The sequence below is a fragment of the Pagrus pagrus genome, assembly GCF_965226575.1.
Source record: "Pagrus pagrus genome assembly, chromosome: 24".
NCBI classification, from domain to species: domain Eukaryota; kingdom Metazoa; phylum Chordata; class Actinopteri; order Spariformes; family Sparidae; genus Pagrus; species Pagrus pagrus.
This window is the reverse complement of record NC_140206.1, coordinates 20,596,238-20,618,422: the sequence shown is the minus strand read 5'-3', so window position 1 is coordinate 20,618,422 and position 22,185 is coordinate 20,596,238. Positions and strand designations below refer to the sequence as shown.

The 22,185-nt window shown below is 43.2% G+C and overlaps 2 protein-coding genes across 2 annotated transcripts in view; both read right to left on the bottom strand.

Annotated features, from left to right (window-relative positions):
- Window positions 1-377: 377 nt before the first annotated feature.
- On the bottom strand, window positions 378-3,769 carry LOC311253264 (uncharacterized protein). The gene is made up of 10 exons (XM_084347104.1): window positions 3,696-3,769; window positions 3,304-3,544; window positions 2,886-3,162; window positions 2,592-2,769; window positions 2,402-2,478; window positions 2,121-2,299; window positions 1,686-1,934; window positions 1,415-1,585; window positions 1,180-1,328; window positions 378-919 (listed from the first exon to the last, which is right to left on the bottom strand). Exons 2-7 carry the CDS (start codon window positions 3,381-3,383, stop codon window positions 1,907-1,909), a joined length of 819 nt encoding a protein of 272 aa, XP_084203230.1. The 5' UTR covers window positions 3,384-3,544; window positions 3,696-3,769; the 3' UTR covers window positions 378-919; window positions 1,180-1,328; window positions 1,415-1,585; window positions 1,686-1,906.
- A 4,221-nt stretch (window positions 3,770-7,990) lies between these two features.
- LOC311253003 (voltage-gated delayed rectifier potassium channel KCNH8-like) overlaps window positions 7,991-22,185 on the bottom strand; it is a 146,749-nt gene continuing 132,554 nt past the window's right edge. Inside the window, exons 12-15 of the mRNA XM_084346675.1 lie at window positions 21,078-21,346; window positions 11,390-11,499; window positions 11,146-11,198; window positions 7,991-9,890 (exon numbers count right to left, since the gene is read on the bottom strand). Of these exons, the coding sequence (XP_084202801.1) occupies window positions 9,186-9,890; window positions 11,146-11,198; window positions 11,390-11,499; window positions 21,078-21,346 (1,137 nt within the window). The 3' untranslated portion in view covers window positions 7,991-9,185. The remainder of the gene's footprint in view (window positions 9,891-11,145; window positions 11,199-11,389; window positions 11,500-21,077; window positions 21,347-22,185) is intronic.

Here is a 22,185-nt window from a genome sequence, read left to right as displayed (position 1 = left end):
TAGGAGGGGCGGGGGAAGCCCGCACCCCTAGTTCCGATGTCTATGTCTTTACCTACACTTATGTTTGCAATGTATGATTGCAGATAACATGCCACTGCAGATACTTACCTTATGTTATGCATAACAGGTTACAAGACGGCTACAGCAGCTGGATGAAAGGCATCCATGCATGATAGACCATCCAGGTCTAGAACCTGTCTGCTTAAATATGTTCTCACTGCAGAACACATGCAACATTTACAGGGCTGACTACGGTCCTTTACAGCTACGGGGGATAGAGCAGTGAGTTTTATCTATAATAACCTGCTTAACTTCACTGTTCAGACACCATAATAAACTAAATATAGTCAGCCAGTGCCACCAATTCAGATCATATTTTTTCTTGAACATATAGCCAAGTATTTCCTAAGCAAATACTGTATATTACACATGAATTCACATGAAACATTTTACAGATACAATAAATATTTATTGACTGCAGTCACTGCACATAGAAACACAGTATAAGTGAAGGATTCACTGAAACCAAATTAGAAAAATGTGAACACAGTAATAGAACACACATTATAGACCTGTTGACTAACAATGTTAAATTTTCTCAGTCGTTACAGGTATTTAGCCTATAGAAGTTTTGTGAGCTGGTGCTGGGGCTTTCTTGGGCGGAAGATACGGGTAGTGATCCCATCATGTGTTGTTCTTCGAATACGTCGAGAGTTTCCTGATGCCCAGGGAAGATACAGAGGCTTCAAACTCCCCCCCCTTGATTGAATCTTGTGATGTAGCTGGCGATGACCTCCTCCTTGCTCATACTGTGAAGACAGGTCCGGCGGGATGTTTATCTTCAGAACCTCAGCTCTGTAGGATGATGGGTCGACAAAGACCTTCTCCAAGATCGTGTCCATCAAATCATCAACATACCCTGTGCAAAACACACACACACACACACACAAACACACAAGACAGAAACAAAACAAAAAAAGTGAATCACTAGTATCATTTACTACATTATTCAACAGTTCATATATTGACATTTTGCATTTAGATGTTTGTAGTTTCTCAGGTATTTAAGTTAGTGTTTTTTGGTTTATTTATTGTGTTGAAAGTAACGTTGCAGTAATTTGTGTCATGTACAATATAAATGTTTATTTTTTTGAGTGGAAAAAATAAATTTACACTTACGGAATGTCGCCTCAGTCTTCACTGGTTTGGCTCTGCACTCCCCCTTCCTGGACTTTGGAAAGCTCAGTTTGAAAAGAGGTTCCCCTGATGATGTGGTGGCTTGTCCTCTATCAGCATTCTCATTGTAATGCAGTGCAGCCAGGTAGAGTCTTGGACAGTAAAAAGAAAATCAAACATGAAAACAATTGCAAGAAATGGGCAAATGTTCTCAACAAGTAATCACAGTTTAATTTACCTGCACAGCATTCCCAGATATGGATAACCCACGTTTTTGGAGCGAACCGCAGGATAACACTGTGGAACGCCTCCAAAGAGGACGTCTGGTGGTGGGGACTGAGTTTGGCAATGTCCTTCAGGACTGTCTTTTTGGTCAGCTCCTTCTCCAGGTGGTAAAAAGCAGGAGTTGCTGAAAGACAAAAACATTATATATTACATCATATCATATTACTGGTAATGACCGTAATTGCAGCTAATCAATATAACCAAACCAGTTGAATGAAACAAACCTGCTGAGAGCCATTTACTCTTGTCCCTTGTTCTGCGAATTGTATGGAGGCATTTTGGGAAGATGGGGTCCTCGTGTGTATGAATATCCTGAACATGGTTCAGGAGGGAGGTCCATTTAGCCACTCTCTCCGGCCCCGTTTGCGATGATGCAGCTGTCCAATACACGTGGTTTCTGATGGCTGGTATCCACCTCTTTACTTTTTGGCAGTCCTTTTTCTTGCTAATTGAATCTAGTTTCCTTGAAATTCCTACAAATCAGAATAAATATTTTTTTCAATAAAAGTTAACCCAATATGAATGTGTTGTCATGAAGCTTTATGTGTAGACTTGCCAGGTATAGGCCTACAAGCTGCTTTCTGTATGTAAAAAAGCCCACCAATACATTCAGCAAATATTTATGCAATTTCCCTCACTTGCAACACAAGGAAATATACCTTTCCATGTGCCAGACGTCGTAGAATTGTGAGATGTTGTTCTCTCTCAGGAATTTCTGTATTTGTGGGTGACGGTCAGTGACGATGCAATCGAGGGTTACACCACGTGCACCCAACAATGCCAGGCTCCTCTTCAGGCCCTCTTTCTCCATGTGTGAGCTTCCACCAACCTCATTGCTCTGTCAAAAAATCATAAATATGGATCCATATTTAAAATGTGTGTCATGGCAAAATTTAAAACAAGAAAAAGAAAACAGTAAAATTTCATTTGTCCCGCCCACCTGAACCACCTGGAGATCGACAACAGTGTTGGTGTTGAGGTCCATCATGGTATAGCTACCATATTTTGCACAGTGCCCTGTGAAAACATTGTCACAATCTTGTATTGAAGTCTGTGGTATGTGTTTACGACAGTCTTCCTATTCATTTACAATCAAACATATCCTACTCTTAGCATTTCCAAAAATATACCTGGAGAGTCAGCCCTCATGTCGCCACCGAGTATGACTTTGTCTTTTTCGCTGAGCTGCTGCAGCATCACCTCCTGCGAATTGTTCCATGTGTGTACAATAGCTGGTTCTATAAACATTCTGGCATGCCGACGGACCGTGTCATACAGAAAAATCTGCAGACGCATTGCCTTGAACACCTGATGGTAGGCAAAAACAACAAAAGGTTTTTATAATATTATAAAATAATATAATATAACATTATATGCCATATTCAACAATGGAGCAAGTTATTCTTTAAGCATTCTTCATTTACCCTTTGAAGTTTGAAGAACGAGGCTCCAGTGATGTACACTGCTGCAGAAAGCTGTACGTTCCCAGCTGGTGTATTATCCAGAAGAGGCTGGCTTTTCCAACTTCTGGAATACTCGCAATGGTTGCACAGCTGTTCCACTGATATAAATGCCCCAAGCCTTTTGGTGTTTACAGTGCATACATGCTTGCACACAGCACACACCTCAAACAGCTCCATCAGACAGGTCTCGTACACTATGTACTTTCTTATCTCCTGTGTGGAAGTGGATGCAGCATCTCTGTAACCAAACAAAAACAATAACCAAACACTTTCATGAAAGTAAAATATAGCAGGCCTGCCGAAATACACACTATCCGTTTCAGCATACAAACTGAAAACTGATTATATACATTTAGACAAAGATATTTCTGTAACTCACGACATGACTGTTGACTCTGTCAAAGCTGTGACTGAGTCCTCAGGGTCATAGGTTGTATCCAGCCCTTGAGAAGCCATCATTGAGCTGCCCTCGAGAGAATCCTCCTCCTCTTCCTCCTGCTGCTCCAGACGAGGTCTCTTAGACGGTCGCTTTAAGGGTGTTGAGGTTAGAAAAGGCAGTGGCGCTATGAAGGGATGGGTGGATGTGCCAAAATCCTTGCAGGACACAGTAGCCTGGACAGCTGTAACAAAAGTATATTTTTTATGATAGCAGGGCATTCTTAGGGGTAAAACATGACAGTACTGTTACAGTATAAATTCAAGCACTAAAGGCTGCAACAGCTCATTGTTACACTTGATCAAAAGCAATTTGCAATCTAAAACACTACAAACCTTCACTTCTGTAATGTGAATGAAGAGTCCTAGATGACGGTTGTGTGCCAACACTGCGTCCTTGAGGTGGCTCAGTCTGGCAGCCAATATCCCTTGTAGTGCTAGTATTTAACTGTAATGATGTACTGGCCTATATTAAAAAAAAGAGAAGCGACATCAACTTTATCTTACATGTATAGCTATGCCAACAGCTACATTAGGCATAAAAAAGGATCACTCATAAATAATCTCCTGGAGAAGAAACTCATTACACAGAACAGTTGGCTAGGAGTGTAAATTGTGCTGTGATGTAGCAGTCAACCATACACTCGTTTTGCCCTGGGCTATGCTAACATATTCCAGTTTGAAAAACATTTCCAAATGCATTATTTCATAAATTCCCGAAACTTAGACCCTGCGGAGGGTGTGTGTATGTACTGCTTGACCGACTGGGTCTCTAGGTTTGCATGTGGAGACCATGTTGATTGCTAACTAGAAGCTAGCGGTTAGCCGTTAGCCATCGGAAGCTAGCGTTTAGCCGTTAGCCATCCGAGAATGGCGGTTAGCCGCTAGCCATCGGAAGCTAGCGGTTAGCGTTAGCTTGTACTATGTGGCGAAACACTGCTTGGTTAGTCCGTGTAAAATTGCAAAATAAACACAGCTTAATATGTGTACATCCTGACATTTCCCTAGGACATGCATTAAATATTCTGCAAGATCAGAAACGTACTACACAGATTGATTCTACTGTAACACCATCTTGTGGTCTGGTCAGAGAAGCTAGCGGTTAGCTGCTAGCCTCACCTTGTTCTCAATGGCAAAACACACACTACATCAGGCACGAGTTCACCCAAATCTACAAAAGAAACACACATCTAATTATTTGTATACTTACATGTCCTTCGTCTGCAGGTATTCCACGCAGAGTTGGAACTGCCCCACCATTAAGAAAAAGTCTCCCGACTAATCCTGCCTTGTACTGACCAAGGTGGGAGAAACAGTCAGCCTCGAAGTGGTTCGCACACACAAACAGTTTTTTGCTAACTGCAGCTGGGACATTGCCTTCAAAAATGAATCCAAGCCATGCTGCTCTTTTGTCCTCTGCGGCTGGGACACAATGGAGTGTTTTATGCTCGTCTTTACAGCCAACAACAGAACACTTCTCATTACGTTTAGACATGGTGCTTTCGATAGCGTAATGGCGGATCTCCAAGACGACGGTAATGCTGTACCTGGTGGGTGGAGCCACTGTGGGTAGGAATATTCAAATGATCGGTCAATGACGTCGGTGACCGATGCCGAATTTGACTCACTCATCTGGAAACTGCAGGCAAGACACCGTCAGAAATCTGTATCTCACTCAAAAAAGCATGGATGGTCTTTTTTCAAAGTGTTTATGCGTGTGGCAAAATACCCAAAATAACACCCCAAATCCCAGAAAAAGTGAGTTTTTCATAATATGGGACCTTTAAAAGCAGAGAAGTGAACTCCAGTCACATGAGTTCCATTGGATATCCTCCCAAATCCCAAGCATTAAAAGTTTTGCTATAGAATAAATAGACCCTTTCTGACAACTGATCTTTGAATCAATCCTACTGAAGCCAATCACATTCCACGAGTGAGAGGTGCGTTGCTTGTGCAGACCTGCTGGAAGATACATTATGTTTAGATCTTCAGACACAAAGTTTATTGTAGCAAGGTTTGAGACTCATTTGTGGCTTTGTCCAAGCTCCGGTTAATGGGTTCACTCACATTACCTTATAAGTGCAAGTTGCTCTACAGCTTAGGTGAAAAGTGTTGAAGTTACACCCTTAAGTCGTCTGACAGCATTTTGCTGTAAAGCTGTAAATATAAGGCTAATTGTTTAGAGCCTGACCGATATAGCAGGTGGCTGATATTATGGAGTGATATTAGCTTATTATAGATATACAGGTATCTGCTTATCTGTTGTCTGATATGCACTGATTTATAATTTTCTATAATTAAGAAAACAATTGGATTGGATTGTTTTACGACCTAAAGTTTTTGAAAAATCGAGTATTGGTTGTGTTCCTCAATTGTTTTAATTTGGCCGATATTGTTTCTTTGACCCAAGATGGCGGCGCGTACGGATTGCAAAGCCCTGTGTCTCTGATTTTGCGAATTAGTGGTTATCTGCTTGTTTGTTTCGAGTCTTTTTGCTAAACACAGTTTAGCGTACATATCGTACAGCCAACAGGAAATTTTGAACATCGGTTCCTACAATTCCGACAACTTTATCAGCGAACTCCCAGAGATTGCCAAAACAGCGGGACCAGCCAGCTCTGCTCTATCGACCGGAAAAAACCACAGGTGGCGTCGAGATCGTAAACAAAGACGGTGGGAGCGAGGAGGGCTAAAAGCTAGGCTAAAGCTAACTCCTCATCGGCTCTCTCTACCTAGCCTTTTCCTCGCCAATGTTAAGTCTCTGGTGAACAAAATGGATGATCTGCGGCTGCGGATCACCACCCACAAATGGACTATGGACTGCAACATCATGATTTTCACTGAAACCTGCCTCAACAGTGACGTACAACAGACTCTCCATCCCGAGGCAGCCTTTATTGTTGTGGGTGACTTCAATCACTCCAACTTGAAGACTGTACTACCCAAATTTCACCAACATGTCTCCTGCCCCACCGGAGGAGACAAGACATTGGACCATGTCTACACAAGCATGGGTGATGCCTACAAAGCTTTCCCCCTCCCCCACCTAGGACAATCTGACCACCTCTAACTGTTCCTACCGCCTAAATACTCTCCACTCATCAGACGTGTTAAACCCACAGTAAGGACAGTCAAAGTTTGGCCAGAGGGTGCAGACTCTGCATTTCAGAAGCGTTTTGAAAACACTGACTGGAATATGTTTGCCACTCAGGCCACATAGGGACATTGACCTATATGCGTCCTCCATTCTGGACTGTATCAACTCCAACATCAACAGTGTTACCACCCCCAAACAGATCACCACATTCCCTAATCAGAAGCAATTGATGAACAGAGAGGTCCGACTCCTGCTGAAAGCACGTGACACCACCTTCAGATCAGGTGATGCTCGGGCCTGTAGCTCATCCAGGGCTAACCTGAAGAATGGCATCAAAAAGGCCAAGCACAGCCACAAGCTAAAGATCGAGGAACACTTCAAGAACAACTCTGACCCTTGACGCATATGGCAAGGCATCCAGGCCATCACAGGCTAGAAACCCATCAACACCTCCACTCCATCCAGCTACGCCTCCTTACCTGATGAGCTTAAAACCACTTCTATGGCCACTTTGACAGGGACAACAAGGAGATCAAGGCTGTGCTCCCTGCAGACCACCAGCCCCTCACACTCTCTCCCACCGATGAGCATTTGGCGCTGAACAGGGTTAATGCACAGAAGGCTGCTGGTCCTGGTGGTGTCCCCGGACGCGTCCTCAGGGCCTGTGCTGTGCAGCTGACTGAGGTCTGGACTGACATATTCAACCTGTCACTAGCCCAAGCAGCTGTCCCCGCGTGCTTCAAAACCACCTCCATCGTGCCGGTGCCAAAACACTCCACTGCAGCGTAACCTTAAAGTCTGTGTAAAGCAAATTCAGCCATTTTCTTCTAAACACATTAAATAGGTCATAAATGTATTTCCTTAAAACATGTAAAAAGCCATTCAACCATTCAGAATTTAATTATGGAGCTAGGCTTCCAAACTGTGTTTCAACATTTCTGTGTTCAGGATTTAATGGGCGGGTTAGAAATCATAGCCGCGTTACGTAACGCGGCTATGATTAGCATAAACCCCGCCCTGCTGTGGAAGCAGTATAAATACGTTCAGTGCATTAGCTTCGGTGGTTTTCCGCTAGCTCGAGTCTCGGATAGCACCGCTTATGATAGTTTGCAGCTAGCTAACCAGCCATGTCTCCTCCACGTAGCTCATGCATCTTTCCTGGATGCCACAGTGTGCAGGCCAGGGGAACGGTTCAGTTAGCCTATTTAAGTCTCCTACCGAGACAACGTAAGGAAATGGTGGATCAATGTTGTCAAGAGGAGCTACTGTGGAGAGTTCAAAATCACCACCAACACCAGTCTCTGCTGCCACCATCACGGCCACCAGCATTACGTGCCCGCCACCGATCTTCTCCGTCCTGCCGACAGCGGCTGCTACCATCACGGCCACCGGCAGTACGCGTCCGCCACCGATCCTCTCCGTCCGCCGACAGCAGGTGCTCTCATCTCCGCCACCGGCATTACGTGCCCGCCAGTGTGTGTGCTTATGTTATAAATATATTGTACTTTGGCTACCACAAGGGTAGCCAAAGTACTGCACATAGAGACATAAAATAATTTAAAAGTTACATTTCAGTGACATATACACTATATAGCAGCTAGTTGGTTTAGGAGCTAAACCACTCCTAAACCAACTCTGTCAAATACAACCTGGCAAACTTCGGACAGATCAGGGATTCACTAACAAGCAGTGCAGCTCTGATGTTTTTACACTGTATGATCCTCTCACATATAGATTACTGTTTAACAAGCTGATCACTGGCATCTACAACAGCACTCAAACTGATAGAATCCCTCGATAAAAAAGCCCTTAAGACGCTGAATAAAAAACCCTTCTCTTTCCATAGATGCAAAACCCTTAAAACCCATAATGTCCTTAGTTTCTATAATTTTAAAACTTGAATGAATTTTGGAATAGTCTTCCCTTCTCCATAAGAGAATGCCCCACATACTCTGCTTTTAAAGGAACTAAAACAGTGGCAGAAATCAAATCAAAAGTGTGACCACTAGTTCGACTTGTGAACACTACTTTTTATTGTTATATCCTGTCTCGGTCCGGTAACCCTTCCTACTGCATAATATATTGTGTTGTATGTGTTGTCTTTTCTATTTGTATCTTATCTATTTATTGTAGTCTCTTCCGTTTTCCGTTTATATACTAGGGTCTACGGACCCAAATTAGCAGCCTTGCTATAATCCGGCATGTTTACAACGGTATTTAATATCGATGTTCATTAATGTGCATTGTCCCTATCCAAAAATAAAGCAAAAAAAAAAAAACACAACTAGCTGCAGGTAGTTTTTCAAAAGCAGCTGATTTGTCCACTGTGGTCCAGCCACATGCACAGAACTTGGTGATTTGCAAGATGGATTCATGAAATCATGTGATTGGTATTGCAAGGTTAGTGTTCAGAAATCAGAATGTATTGTATCATTATATACAGTAATTAACTGTAAAAAGGTCAATATTGAAGGATTGGTCTTCTTCCTTTTATATCACTCAGTGCACACACAATGTGTCAAACAAATTAAAATGAAACTGTAAAACAAACAATTTATTATCAGATCTGTTTACAACTGGTGCTCATCATCATAGTTAAGAATAATTTAAAATGCATGTACATCTAAATTCACATGCCAAACTCTGGGCAAATGTTAGTCATGCAGTAATTGTGCTTGTTGTTTTGTCTGTCAGTCCTGTGCCAGTATCTGGATCCGCTTCATCTCTGTTCAATCCAAGGGCGGCCCTTCATTGATGAAGCTCAGCTGGGCAGTGTGCTTCCTCCACTCCACCTCCTGCAGGTTTATCAGGGGTTCTCGCGTGTGTGAGGCCATGCTCGAGGACTGGAGATGGGGCTGGAGCTGAGGCTGGGAAAGGGAATGTGGATATGACCAGAATATGGACTGGTACTCGGGCTGGAGCTGGAGCTGGGACTCAGACTGGGACAAGAGCGGGGGAGTGAAGGAGGACAGGTGGCTTGACGAAGACAGAGAAGGGATGGAGCAGCAGGAGTAGGGATGTCGCACAACTGCATGCTCATGGGGGGAGCCGTCGAGTGACGGGGGAGCTGAGCAATGAGAGACAAGGGGAGCTGTTCTGGTCTGATGAGGATTCTGGGAGGTGATGGTTTGGAAGGGTGAACACTGAAGTGGATCAAACTTTTCTTGTAACACCTTCATCATGCTCAGCGGAGGGGAGGATGGTTCAGGTACCAAGATAGGTGGAGGATTTTGACAGTCTGAACAGTCCACAGGTGCATGTTGGGTAAGAAGGGGTGGGGCAGGGGAGCAACTGTGTGAGGACACGCTGGGAGGCGGAGTCACAGCACTGGGCATCAGCAGTGTGGAGGTGTTATGGAAGAGGGGTTTGAGAAGACGCATCACTTCCTGCAGCTCCTGACTGACAGAGGTTACCTGACAAGAAAGGACGTTCATCTGGAGAGAGGGGAGTCAGATAGAAGAGACATCAGCAAAGACTTGCCTTTTCTCTGCCTTTGTTTGTTCACATTGAACCAAGCAACGCTGGCTAGTGGTGCAACGGATCTTCATTGATATTAGTTCTAATCAGTTTAGCAAAACTAAATTTAAAGTGGGTAAACCCAGATTTAGAAAATCAAGCAGAGCTCTGTTCAGGGTATCTGCAGATTTCAGCAAGTTAAATTTAAAACTTTTTAATGCCACTTGGTCGGATGGTTGATGCCGATACCAGTATTAGGGAGCAAGAAAATTCCGATATATGATACATCTGCCTATATTATAAATAGGCTATACTGAGCTGAATGTGATTATCAAATACCTGTGACAAAGTCATGTAATAGAGGCAGGATATCTTACATTTTACCAAACTTTATACATTGGGTGTGTGTATATATGTGTGCTGAATACATACTGTATGAGTACATGCACCTCTTACTCTCACTCTCTCTCTTTCTCACTCAAATACAATTTCTTAAAGGAGCAAGTTACTCTTATGACGCATTACTCCCAGCTTCTGCTTTTAGCACAAGCTTAAAGTTTGAGCAAAGACAAATATAGGTTATACCATAAAAATGCCAAAAAACACTGGAGAGGGACTTTTGGAAAGTTTTGGTGTAACAGAATTAAACTTAGGCTCGGTTTAGAGTAAAAAGAGGTTTAAAGAGTGGTTTAAATTGAATCTTTCCTCATCTTAAGGTAGTTGAAAAGTTTGGTACAACATAATTAAAAAACAACAACAATGATTTAATTAGGTTTAAGAATTCATCTTTGTTGGTGCAACCCAGTCTTTTAGTTACAATAATATAGCGTCTTCTACCACTTTAGGAACTTGAAATACCACCAAACTTAATGCAACCATTGGCTTTCATAGCTACACACATGGAGTGGTTATAGCCAAACATGACTGGCATGTAAGACTAGTGATTTTTACATTGTCATTACGCTAATCAGTAATGAGTAAGTCTCATTTAACAATGGGTGGATTACTGGCATTGCACTGGGGATGAAATTGTTAAAGCTATAGACCACCTCCACCAACTGAAATGATAACTTGTGAAATAAATTAACCTGAAAGAACTATGGAATAAATATGTGATGTATTTAATGAAGGATGTTGTCAAAGATGGCAAAAGTATTCAATGAACTTATTGTCATTTCTTACTCAACCATGTTACAGTTTCGTTCTGTGACATCTTACTGTGATCAGCCTTACCTCATATTTCAGCTTAGCAATAGTCTGCATGGTGTCAGCCTCATCATTGGTCCCTGTCCACATATAGAAATACAAACACGTATGTAACTAAAGACATCAGTAGCTGAGTCATAAATAAATTAGTGATTGATTCAAATATGTATCTTTGCAGCTCTACAGACAAACGCTGATATAAGCCCTTCTTTTTTAAATAGAATCCAGTCTGGTATGTGTACTGTGTGTGTGTTTGTGTGTGTGTACTAACTGGAGGTAGCTGAGTCCGGGCTGGGTAGGAAACTCTGAGTTGCACTGGGAGAAAAGTCAAACTTGTGACCTGAACCGCTTTGGTTTTCCGCCTCAATCCCATCCACAGACCTGAGGACAGACAGGAAGAGTGAAAACAATAAGGTAACAAAGGAAGAATTCTCACAATTGCAATTTGAAAATAAACTCTGAGTTACAGTGTGGGAATATAGTGATGAGGTTGATTTCCAAATCTCAGATCAGACACCTGTTGGGCCCCCACCTCATCAATCAATCAATCAATTTATTATTTAAAGTGCAAAATCACTATGGTACATGGTCTCAATACACTTTACAGTAAAAACAAGAACAATAATAACAGACAATACAAATAAATAAAACAATAGTAAAATAAAACAATAGTAAAACACCAGAGGAGAGTGATACAATTAGTTAGTGTAAACCAAAGTATTGGGTAAAAAGGTATGTTTTAAGACGAGACTTAAAAATCGCAGTGGATGTAGCGTCTCTGATATCTTGTGGGAGGCCATTCCATAAGAGAGGAGCACGGTAGGAGAAGGCCCTTCCACCAGCTGACTTTTTACTGATATATGGGATGACCAGGAGGTTTGAACCAAGAGAACGAAGAGGACGCGACGGAGTGTAGGGAGTGAGTAGTTCAGTTAAATACAGTGGTGCAAGTCCATTCAAGGCCTTATAGGTTAAAAGAAGAACCTTAAAATCAGCTCTAGCTTGAATGAGCAGCCAATGTAAAGATGCCAAGACCGGAGTTATGTGGCAAAATTTACCTGTTTTCGTTAAAAGTCTAGCGGCTGAGTTTTGTACAAGCTGGAGACTCCTGGTAGTGCAGATGGGGAGGCCGGAAAAAAGGACATTACAGTAATCTAATCGGGAGGACACAAGGGCATGGAGAACCACCTCGGCGCTACGCAGGGATAGAGAAGGGCGGATTTTGGCAATATTCCGTAGGTGAAAGAAAGCTGTTTTGGTGATTTCTTTGATATGGGACTGAAAAGTCAGGGTTGAATCAAAAATAACACCAAGGTTTCTGATGAGAGTGCTTTCAGAGATAAAACAACCGTCAATATTGAGACCAAGACCCTCGGATAAGTATTTATAATTATTAGGCTTGATTACCATCAGATCAGACTTATTAGTATTGAGCATGAGAAAGTTGTGGCTCATCCAGATCTTGATTTGATTTACACATGTTTCCAGATTCTGTATTTGAGAGGGGTCATTAGGCTGCAGTGGAATGCATAGTTTTGTGTCATCGGCATAGAAATGGAACTGTATACCGTATTCAGCAATTATTCTACCCAGAGGAAGCATGTAAATACAAAACAGCAGAGGGCCCAGGACAGACCCCTGAGGCACACCAGCGATAACTGTAGAGCATTCGGACAAGGAGTTATTAAAACTGACGCATTGTGTTCTGCCAGATAAGTAGGACTGGAACCATGAGAGCGCCAGCCCATGAACACCAACATAATGTTCCAGTCGGTCTAGAAGCACATAATGATCTACAGTATCGAAGGCCGAACTTAAATCAAGAAGCAAAAGTAAGGAAGCTGATCCAGAGTCAGCAGTAACAAGTAGGTCATTTACTACTCTAGTTAGGGCAGTCTCAGTAGAGTGACAAGAGCGGAAACCAGATTGTAATTTTTCAAAGAGATTGTTGGCAGAAAGCTGGGCAGTCAGTTGATCAGCAACAACTCTCTCAAGTATTTTGGAGAAAAAGGGGAGAGTGGAGACAGGTCGGTAATAAGCAAGAACCAGAGAATCGCTATTGGGTTTCTTGAGGAGTGGTTTAATGATAGCAGATTTATAGGATAAGGGGACACACCCCTCAGTGAAGGAAGTGTTTAAGATGGTAAGTAAAGGGCCACTAAGCGTTTAAAACTAAGAGTCCAGGCGAGGCGGGAGGACTCTGATTTGCCGGCGTGCCATCTGACTTCGAGTCTGCGGGAAGCCCGTTTTAATGAACGAGTGAGGTCGGAGAACCAAGGGACAGATTTGGTTCGAGTGCCTCTACTATTTCTAAGAGGAGCAAAGGTCTCGAGTGAGTCTAATAGTGCAGTGTTTAGGCTATCTGTAAGGTAATTGACAGACATAGCCGTACTGGAGAATGACTCAAGTTTATCAGGCAAATGCTCAGCTAAAAGGGACTTAACATGGCTGTTAATGACACGAAAAGAGTGGGGGTTAGGTTCAGAGCGAGTAGTCTGTGCATTCGAGGGGAGGTAAAAAGAGTGGTCCGAGACCGGCACCTGAAGGATAGATGGGAGATCAGCAGTAATATCCTTTGTAAAGACTAGATCTAAGGTATTACCATGATTATGAGTGGGGCCTGTGACATGCTGGATGAAGCCGAGGCCAGTAAGAAGATTCAGAAATTCTGCTGCTTTTGAATCCAAAACATCATTAATGTGAAAATTCAGGTCACCGAGCAGAACTATTTTGTCATATTTAATCAGAACAGTAGATAAAAACTCAGAGAACTCAGTTAAGAAAATGGGATTATACCTGGGTGGTCTATAAATGAGTAGTGTCAGGATATGATGACGGGTTCCTATGAGCATGGCCAGATACTCAAAAGATGTAAAGTTACCAAGTGAACATGCTGTACAAGAAAATTGATTGGAAAAGATAACCGCAAGTCCCCCACCTGTTCTGTCTTGCCTGGCAGAGAATAAGAAGCTATGGTCAGGGGGAGATGACTCAATAAGAACAGCACTGGCAGTGGAGGTTAAAGGAGGAGCTACAGGTTTTGCAGCTGCAGAGGAACTAGGTGGAGTAAGGGGGCCAGAGACGGAGATAGTGCCAACACTAGAGATGACAGCAGGACCCGTACTGTCAGAGACAGTGTTGTGACAGGAAGACAATGTGAGCAGGGCAGGGTCTTGCTGGGAAAGGCATCATTTCAGGCTAAAAGCAATGAAGTTAATAAAATTGTTCGTTAGTCTTTCAGATCCTTTCCTGTTCAAATGTAGACCATCAAATTTGAAGAGGTCATGCTCAGTCCAAAAACAGTCAAAATTGCTAATAAAACCAAGGCCTGTTGCAGTGGTGAAGTTCTGCATCCATGTGTGCAAACTAAAAAGACGACTAAAGCGCTCTGAGCTTTTGAGCAAGGTGGGAATCGGGCCAGAGAGAACACAACTCTTTCCAAGGCTTTCAACGGTGTGAATCAGTGACTCGAGATCATGGTAGAGTTTGAAGGAGCGTCTGGACATGACGTCATTTGTGCCAGTGTGCAACAGAACAGTGTGAACAGACGGATGGAGATCAAAGATGACAGGTATCAGTTCTATGAAGTCCGTAGTAATCCCACCAGAGAGACAGTAAGTGATGGAGCCTGGGAGATGCACATTTCTAATGATAGAGTCACCAATTATGAGAATTTCTGGAGGTTGATTCTTGCAGCCATTGTCATAGACTGACAATTTAGGAGACAGGAAGAGATGGGAGATGCCAGGGTTTTCCGGAACAGTAGAAGAGGGATTAGAGTCACCTGCGCAGATGGCATCATCATTGAGCGTCGAGGGGAACGGACCCACGCTGGGCAGTGGCAACGATGGCTGTGGGAGAGGAGGCCAGTTTTCTGCAAAGGATACAGATGAAGGGGATGAACACCTTGGACGTTTGTCCTGGGACATCCATGGGCTAGATGGAGGAGTGCGACGCTTTCTGCATCGGGAGTTAGGCAGGATTGGCTGCTCCAGAGCGGTGCGTGAGGATGTAGCCGGTAGCTCAATTAACTTCTCCAGTGGGGTGAAGAAGTTTGACAGCGGGATGGGATCATCGTCATATTCATCCATGCCAGGGGAAAACAGGGATAGAGAGACCCATCTCCCCTTCTTAACAACGGTCATCCAGGAGGAAGAGGGGGCATCCGATGTGTGATGGACAGTGTTGGCCGGGCTGGGACCATCCTGCTGTAGGGCTTCCATCCGGGCGAGGAGCTAGGATTGGCGCTGGAGAACATCATCCAGGAGGGTCGCAATGGAGCGAAGCTCCGACCTCAAACTGGACAGCTCATGGTCCTAACAATAAAACAAAAGCCTGACACGCTGCCTCCATGCACTAACAAGCCCGGAAACAAAAGGACAGTGTGCCAAACCCAGTGTCCACTAAGTTACACCTGGTTGCTACAATTCCCTAGGTGTGAAACTTCCTTCTCGCATTGGCTGAAAGTCAGCGCCGCCCCCCCTAGACGCAGAACACGCGCTATGCATAAGGCCCCACGATCCGTGGGGTGCCCCATTTTGCGCAAGGGGACGCATTTTCTACAAATGCGCAAAGGATGCGCATCGCTGCTGTGAGGCGCGCTTAGAGCACCGAGTCAGCCCAAGGCAGGAGAGAGAAAAAAGAGACGAGTAATCTGACACCGCACACGTTGCCGCAATGATTGACAGCACGCAGCATCTGACCAATCAGCGGTCAGATGCGCTGACAGGCAGTTGGATGCAGGTGGAGAGATGGCGTCCAAACGGCAGTATGAATCGGGAGCAAGCAAAAGAAAGACAAAGTCAAAACAAGAGGAGGCTCATGCTTCAATTGAAGGTGGGTATGTTGTGGCATGAACACCTCAGCTGCTAGCCTGCTAATCATGAGACAGAAGAGAGGATAATTCTGTCTAGATGTGGACTGGAGATTAAGTTTTCCAGCGGCCCTGATTATCATTTATTGAATGTCTTGTTAACTGCATCTACATTCACCTCTGTTGAAAGGAGCGGTTAATTGACCAGTTGGTGGTCTTATGTTGGCTCAGGTTTATAGCCTATCAATCTATGCTATCAGTAGAAGTTTTGGGCTATTTTTATGGAGGTAAAATGTCGCCATCTTTTGGTGAATTTAATTCATAAGTCATATAAGATTAGATAAGAAAAATTAAGATAATCCTTTATTTGACCCACAATGGAGAAATGTAAAGCGTTGCAGCAGCAAACAGCAGTGTGAATATAGAACCTAAGTACTAAATGTAAAAATAAGTATATGAAAATATTTAGATATAGAAATATCATCAAATCAAATCATAATGAATATTATTAGCTGTAGTCGTATTTGCATTAATTGCATTTTAATCTTTGTGAGGCTAGTATTTACATTAATTTCATTGTGTAATTTACCATTAAGACCAAAACAAATCTTAATAATCTGCTTGTATGGTGGATTTCTTGTCATAACAGGGTCCATGCTGAAGTTTGTTACTAAGGGTGACACGGAGCCAGCACCCAGTATGTCACAAGGGCCATCAGGCACCATGTCTACTGAAGCAGCCTGCATCTGTAAAAGGCTTGTTTCATTGTTGAAAGAGGCTGTTCATTTGATTTGTTCCTACTAATAAAAGGTTGTAAACCTAAATGGCATTTTGTGATACAGTCATTTTGTAAAGGGGGGGGGCTCAAAATAAAATTCTGCTTAGGGCCCCAATTTTGCCAGGGGCGGCCCTGCTGAAAGTGCACCTCAACACAGTGTCAGTTCCGGCATGACAACCCTGATGTCCGCAGAGTTAAGTACAGCTGCACACTGCAACGCACCACAGACCCAAGTAACGCGTTTCTGGAAGCAGAAGCTTTCACCTGTGCCACTGTTACTGAAAGGGAGCAACCACATTTTTGGATTTTACTTTCACCACTGTAAAACTTTGTGCATGCTGTGTGCTTTTCTTTGTGCTCATCGCAAGCTGATTTGAGTCTCATCACTTTATGGAGCAAAGTGTTAGCTTTGCTGCCATGTGAGTTTACAATAAGCCACATTTCTATCAAGGAACAAGGATCAGCAGAAGGTGATTATAGCTTGAGATTGTTCACCAGCCGCTGAGTGATAGAATGGACAGTATTGTGTCGCTCCACAGCTGTTTCCTCCTCCTTGTTGCACTCCGAGCATTAGCTCTTTTTCTGTCTCTCTCTCTCTCCTCCCCACTAATCCCCCCCCACACACACACATGCACACACACACACACACACACACACACACACACACACACACACACACACACACACACACACCTCTGTTGAGCAGATCGCTCGGAGTTAGCTTCATTGCCAAGCCATTGTTCACTAACCCTAACCCAAATTCGGAACCTCAGAGTTCAGCTCTGTCCAAACCACACTGTGATTGGCACGTTAGGTCAGCAGAGGCTGCTCCAACATTCTGTTCAAGCCTCGCACAGTTGCCTCCACTGACCAGTCCTGGCATGACGTACCCACATCCACCATCCTGAACACTCTCATGACGGTATCTCCCACAAGATCATGTCCACCATCTTGGCTCTCTGTCTCTGACACAAAAACATGCACACACACACAAACACAGACACACATGCACACACTCACACACGCACACTCATACACCACATCCTTGTTTGTTTGTTGCTTGAGTTACTTGGTGTTTAGTTTCTGTATTCGGGTAATAGAAATGTATTGACTAAAGTATCATTGACTATTGATCAATTTGCTAACATTAAATAAATTCTATTTCATTGTACAGAGCAATTTTCTGTGATTTTTTGTTCATGGTATTGTGATAACAGCTGATTTTGACGGTCACTGCTTTCCATTTTTAAAGACAAAGACTAAATCTAGAATAGCTGGTCAAATGTAATACTGGCTGGTAAATAAACCAGAGTGAGACAATAAGACGTAGGCTCCACATGGTGGCAGCAGACTAACGAAAGGTTTCTGCACTTCAACATGACATCAAGGTAAAGATCACATGTCTCCAAAATGTAGTGCTGTATCTAAGCATATACTGTATGCCACACTCTGAGTTCCACATGCAGGCGGGTGCAAATGAGTTTCTCATGAGGGATCTAAGGGACCCTGATAAAGGAACTGGCTGATGTCTTCAGGAGAAACATTTCAATGTTGAATTCCATGTGGGCGTCTACAGTCAGACACTTGTATGCCTAAATTCATCGTTATCCTGAAAGTTTCCCCTGCAGGTGGAGAAATCAGAAGGGTTGCATGAACATGCTCTGAAAATTCCATGGCGAATCTCCTGATAGCTTCTAAAATATCCTGTGTACACAGCTGACATTTTGGTATGAGGATGACACTGACAGAATATCCTGCAGTGTCCATATAAATGCTTCATCATCTGAATCATGAATGTGCTTAATGAATCCCATGGCAATCTGAATATTACATTTACTTTTGATGGGATTCATGCTCAGGGGACAATAAATATCAGTGGACAAGGATTCCTTGCTTCCTTCATCTCCCTACTCTCTGTGATAAAGGTTTAAAAAATTTCCAAAATAAACTGTTCCAGTTCTGAACAGTCTTTCTATTACTGATCACAGCCAGATAAAACATCACTGCCAGTAGATCAGTAGATATTAAATCAGTCCTATATACTCAAGAACTTGGAAACTATGATTTGGTAGTTCATTCTTTGTGGGAAACCCCTCCTTTTCACATATATACATCAAAAATGATTCCACTTCTCGTGGAGCTACAGCCAACACATTTCAGCACTGGTCAAAGTATTTAGTTTCTATTATGTATAAAACATCTCAGAGATTGACCTGTCGTCTCTCTATAAACTAGTGTCCTCAATGTTGTGTCAAATTTCCCCCATGGTATCAAACATGGTGTCCAAGATCGATATTTTTCAAGCTATTGTATCCACTATGGTGACATGCAAACTCTACATAGCTAAATCAATCAATAGAGAAGCAAAGTCACAGCCCTTCCGGTGGACCACCATGGGACCTTATTTAAGAAATATATGTAGAATAAATATATGTGGGAGAAAAAAACCCCATCAAATGTCTCCATACAGCTCATGCTGTAATCACAGTCTGCAGAAGCCCCGAGATCACAAACTGAACACCAGTTGTTAAGGAGAACGCTGCAACGCTTTCTATTTAAAAATAAAATGGACACCTCCTAGTTATCCTTTATGAAATCAGCAAAAGTAAAATCACCAGGGGCCTCATGTACTAAGACTTGCGTAGATTTCCTACTGAAACATGCCGTACGCAAGAATCCAGAAACTGTCGTACGCACAAAAAAAATCAGATGTATCAAAGTGTGCGTACGCATTGATCCAAGCACTTTTCCTTTGTACATCCCAATCAACGTGGAATTGAGCGCACATGTAGAAGTGCTAAACTCCTCCCTGTCCACGCCCTCATTTAAATATGCAAATGAATTTAAATAGGGCCTGCACCAGGGGTTCCCCTCTCTGCACCATCAGATTTACACTATGAGTAAAGGGAAGAAGCACAACTTCACCGAGCATGAGCTTGAAACGCTATTAAATAAAGTCGAGACGCGAAGATCTGTACTATTTGGTAGCCTCTTGCCAGGGATGAACACCAAAAAAAAAGAAATGTGAGTGGGAGCGTGTGTGTGAGGCAGTGAATGCTGTGGGGTCGGAGCAGCGCACACTCACTGAAATTAAAAATAAAAAATGGTCCGACGTGAAGGTGGAGGTGAAGTGGAGGATTTCGGTCCAATACAACATGTGAAATAGATTTAGTTTCCTTTGTTCATGCACCACTTGATTGAATCACTATTACTTTTTTCAAAAGAAATAATATATTTAAGTGCTACCATTAGTGGGAAACAAACAGAAGGACAAAACAACTCCATTACAAGGATTGACAAGACTGATCACACTTATATTAATGACTGCAAAAGTGCGCCGTGTCTACTGCAGTGTGACATTTCTAACTTTACGCATGCGTTTAATGACACAAATACTCAACACAAGGAGACAATAAAGGGCTTCTTAGATAGCTCTGATGCTCTATTTTCACCAGGGAAAAACAAATGCACATATTTGAATGCACATGCCCAAATGGGCATTTTGCTGGTTTATATTCGGGGCGCAATTAAACGGATACATTATTTATTCATCGAGAAGCCACCCATTGTGCACCATGCCAGCCTCCAGCCTGTTACGAACCATGCTATTGGTAAGGATGAACGAGGCATGCGTTGAACCAGGCCACCTTGCCATGATGTTGGTGAGCTGCATTTGCGCATCACATATTATTTGAACATTAATTGAATGAAAATGTTTCCTGTTGACAAAAACCAATTCACCCTCTCACGTCTGATATTACCATTTGCGATGTCTTCTAACAAGGCCAAGGCTGCCATTGTTAATGGCATTTTTTCATCACTTTGCGCATGCTTTTATGATTTATGATTTATGATCCATATGATTGCAAACACGTGTGTGTTAATTGTCCATTACTGTGTCTCTAATGTGCACATTACTCTGAGGACTAATTGTTTTCACATAATTAACGGTTTCCCAGCATCACCTCAAAGTGTCGCCAAAGGAACAATAGCTGTAGAAACGTGCGTATGCCAGCCATGAAGATGGTGTGGGGCACCGCACATTTCCACGGTCATTTCACTTTTGATACATCTGACCGTTGCCATGGAAAATGACGTACGCCACGTTTTTGTGCGTACGCAACATTGAATTATTTAATTTTAATCTTTAACGCATCTGCCGCTTGTTGATCACATGATGTGTCCTTTAAAATTATTATTAATTGCTTTGAAACCTGCTCTAATGTGGGCTGAATGTAACCTAAATCAGTGAAAAGACAACCTGTAGGTAGTTTATGTTTATGAATAATATCAAAAGTCTCAAGGAACGGAAGACAAATTCCCACAGTGTGTTACTGCCACTGGATAGATCAATGTACGGTTTCTCACCTTGGGCTGAGATGCACGCAGCTGAAGCTCAACACAGGGATCTGCAGACTGGCGGGCTGGCTGTGGTCGCTTGGTGGTCTAAAGGTTCTCGCCGGCAGCAGTGGAGAGCGCAGAGGGGAGCGCAGGGGGGAGCATAGGCCTCGGCCCAGCCTGCCGAGGGGAGGCATCTGCTGGTGAGGGGAGTGTTCACCCTCGGATCCTGATCCCTCCTCATCCTCCTTAATGGATGGAAGCTTCTTCATGATCCCCCCGTTGCTCTCACAGTCTGCCTGGGGAGTGAGACAGTTTTGAGTTTTATGTAATTTTTCCAGTGTGATAAAACTACAGATGTTCACGCTACAACTGCAACATAGTTAGTGTGTAGTTTGGAATCAGGACACTGTGAGAAATAAAGACAGGTCCGGAATGTTGAAGCAGTGTAGCGTCACTGCTGAGCCATTGAAGGCAATCCCTAGGAGGAACAGTTGCCATTCACAATAACAGCAGTGGCGCTGCTCTCCATTCAGTTTATCAGCAGCGCTGCAAATGAGCGTACTCATTCAAAACCTGGCAGCATTGACACTATTCACGTCCAAAGACGCTCAGCTCCTCTGAAGGTCTTCTGTGATCTTGAATGAAAAAGCATGTGAGCATAAACATATGGAAATATTTATGACTATCAGATTGCATTGAAACTAATTGTCCTTTCAAAATAAAATGTTTGCAGCCAGCATGTTGTGGCTTGTGGCTGGTTCATGTCTGTGTGGGAGGTTATTGGAGTTACATTCTTGTCTCTGGATTGTAATTTAAATCTGATTAAACACTAGCGAACAAATCACATTTTCTCTTTCCCCTCTTTTCTCCCTCCTCCTCCCTTCCCCCCATCGTAACCTCCCTCCCCTCCCCTCCCCTCATCTCGTCTCCCCCTCTATTTGTTGTCTTCTCCATCCTGTCTTTGGCTCACGTGCCCGGCTGGTATTTTTAGATCACAGAGGTTTAATTTTAGCACAGAGGTTTGCCTGGAGGGAAGCGAGTGGAGAAGGAACTGTTTGGAATTTCAGTGTGTGTTTGTGAGCAGCACGTGTCACTGTTAATATGAAGCATGCCACTATGAGGGCATCAGCCAATT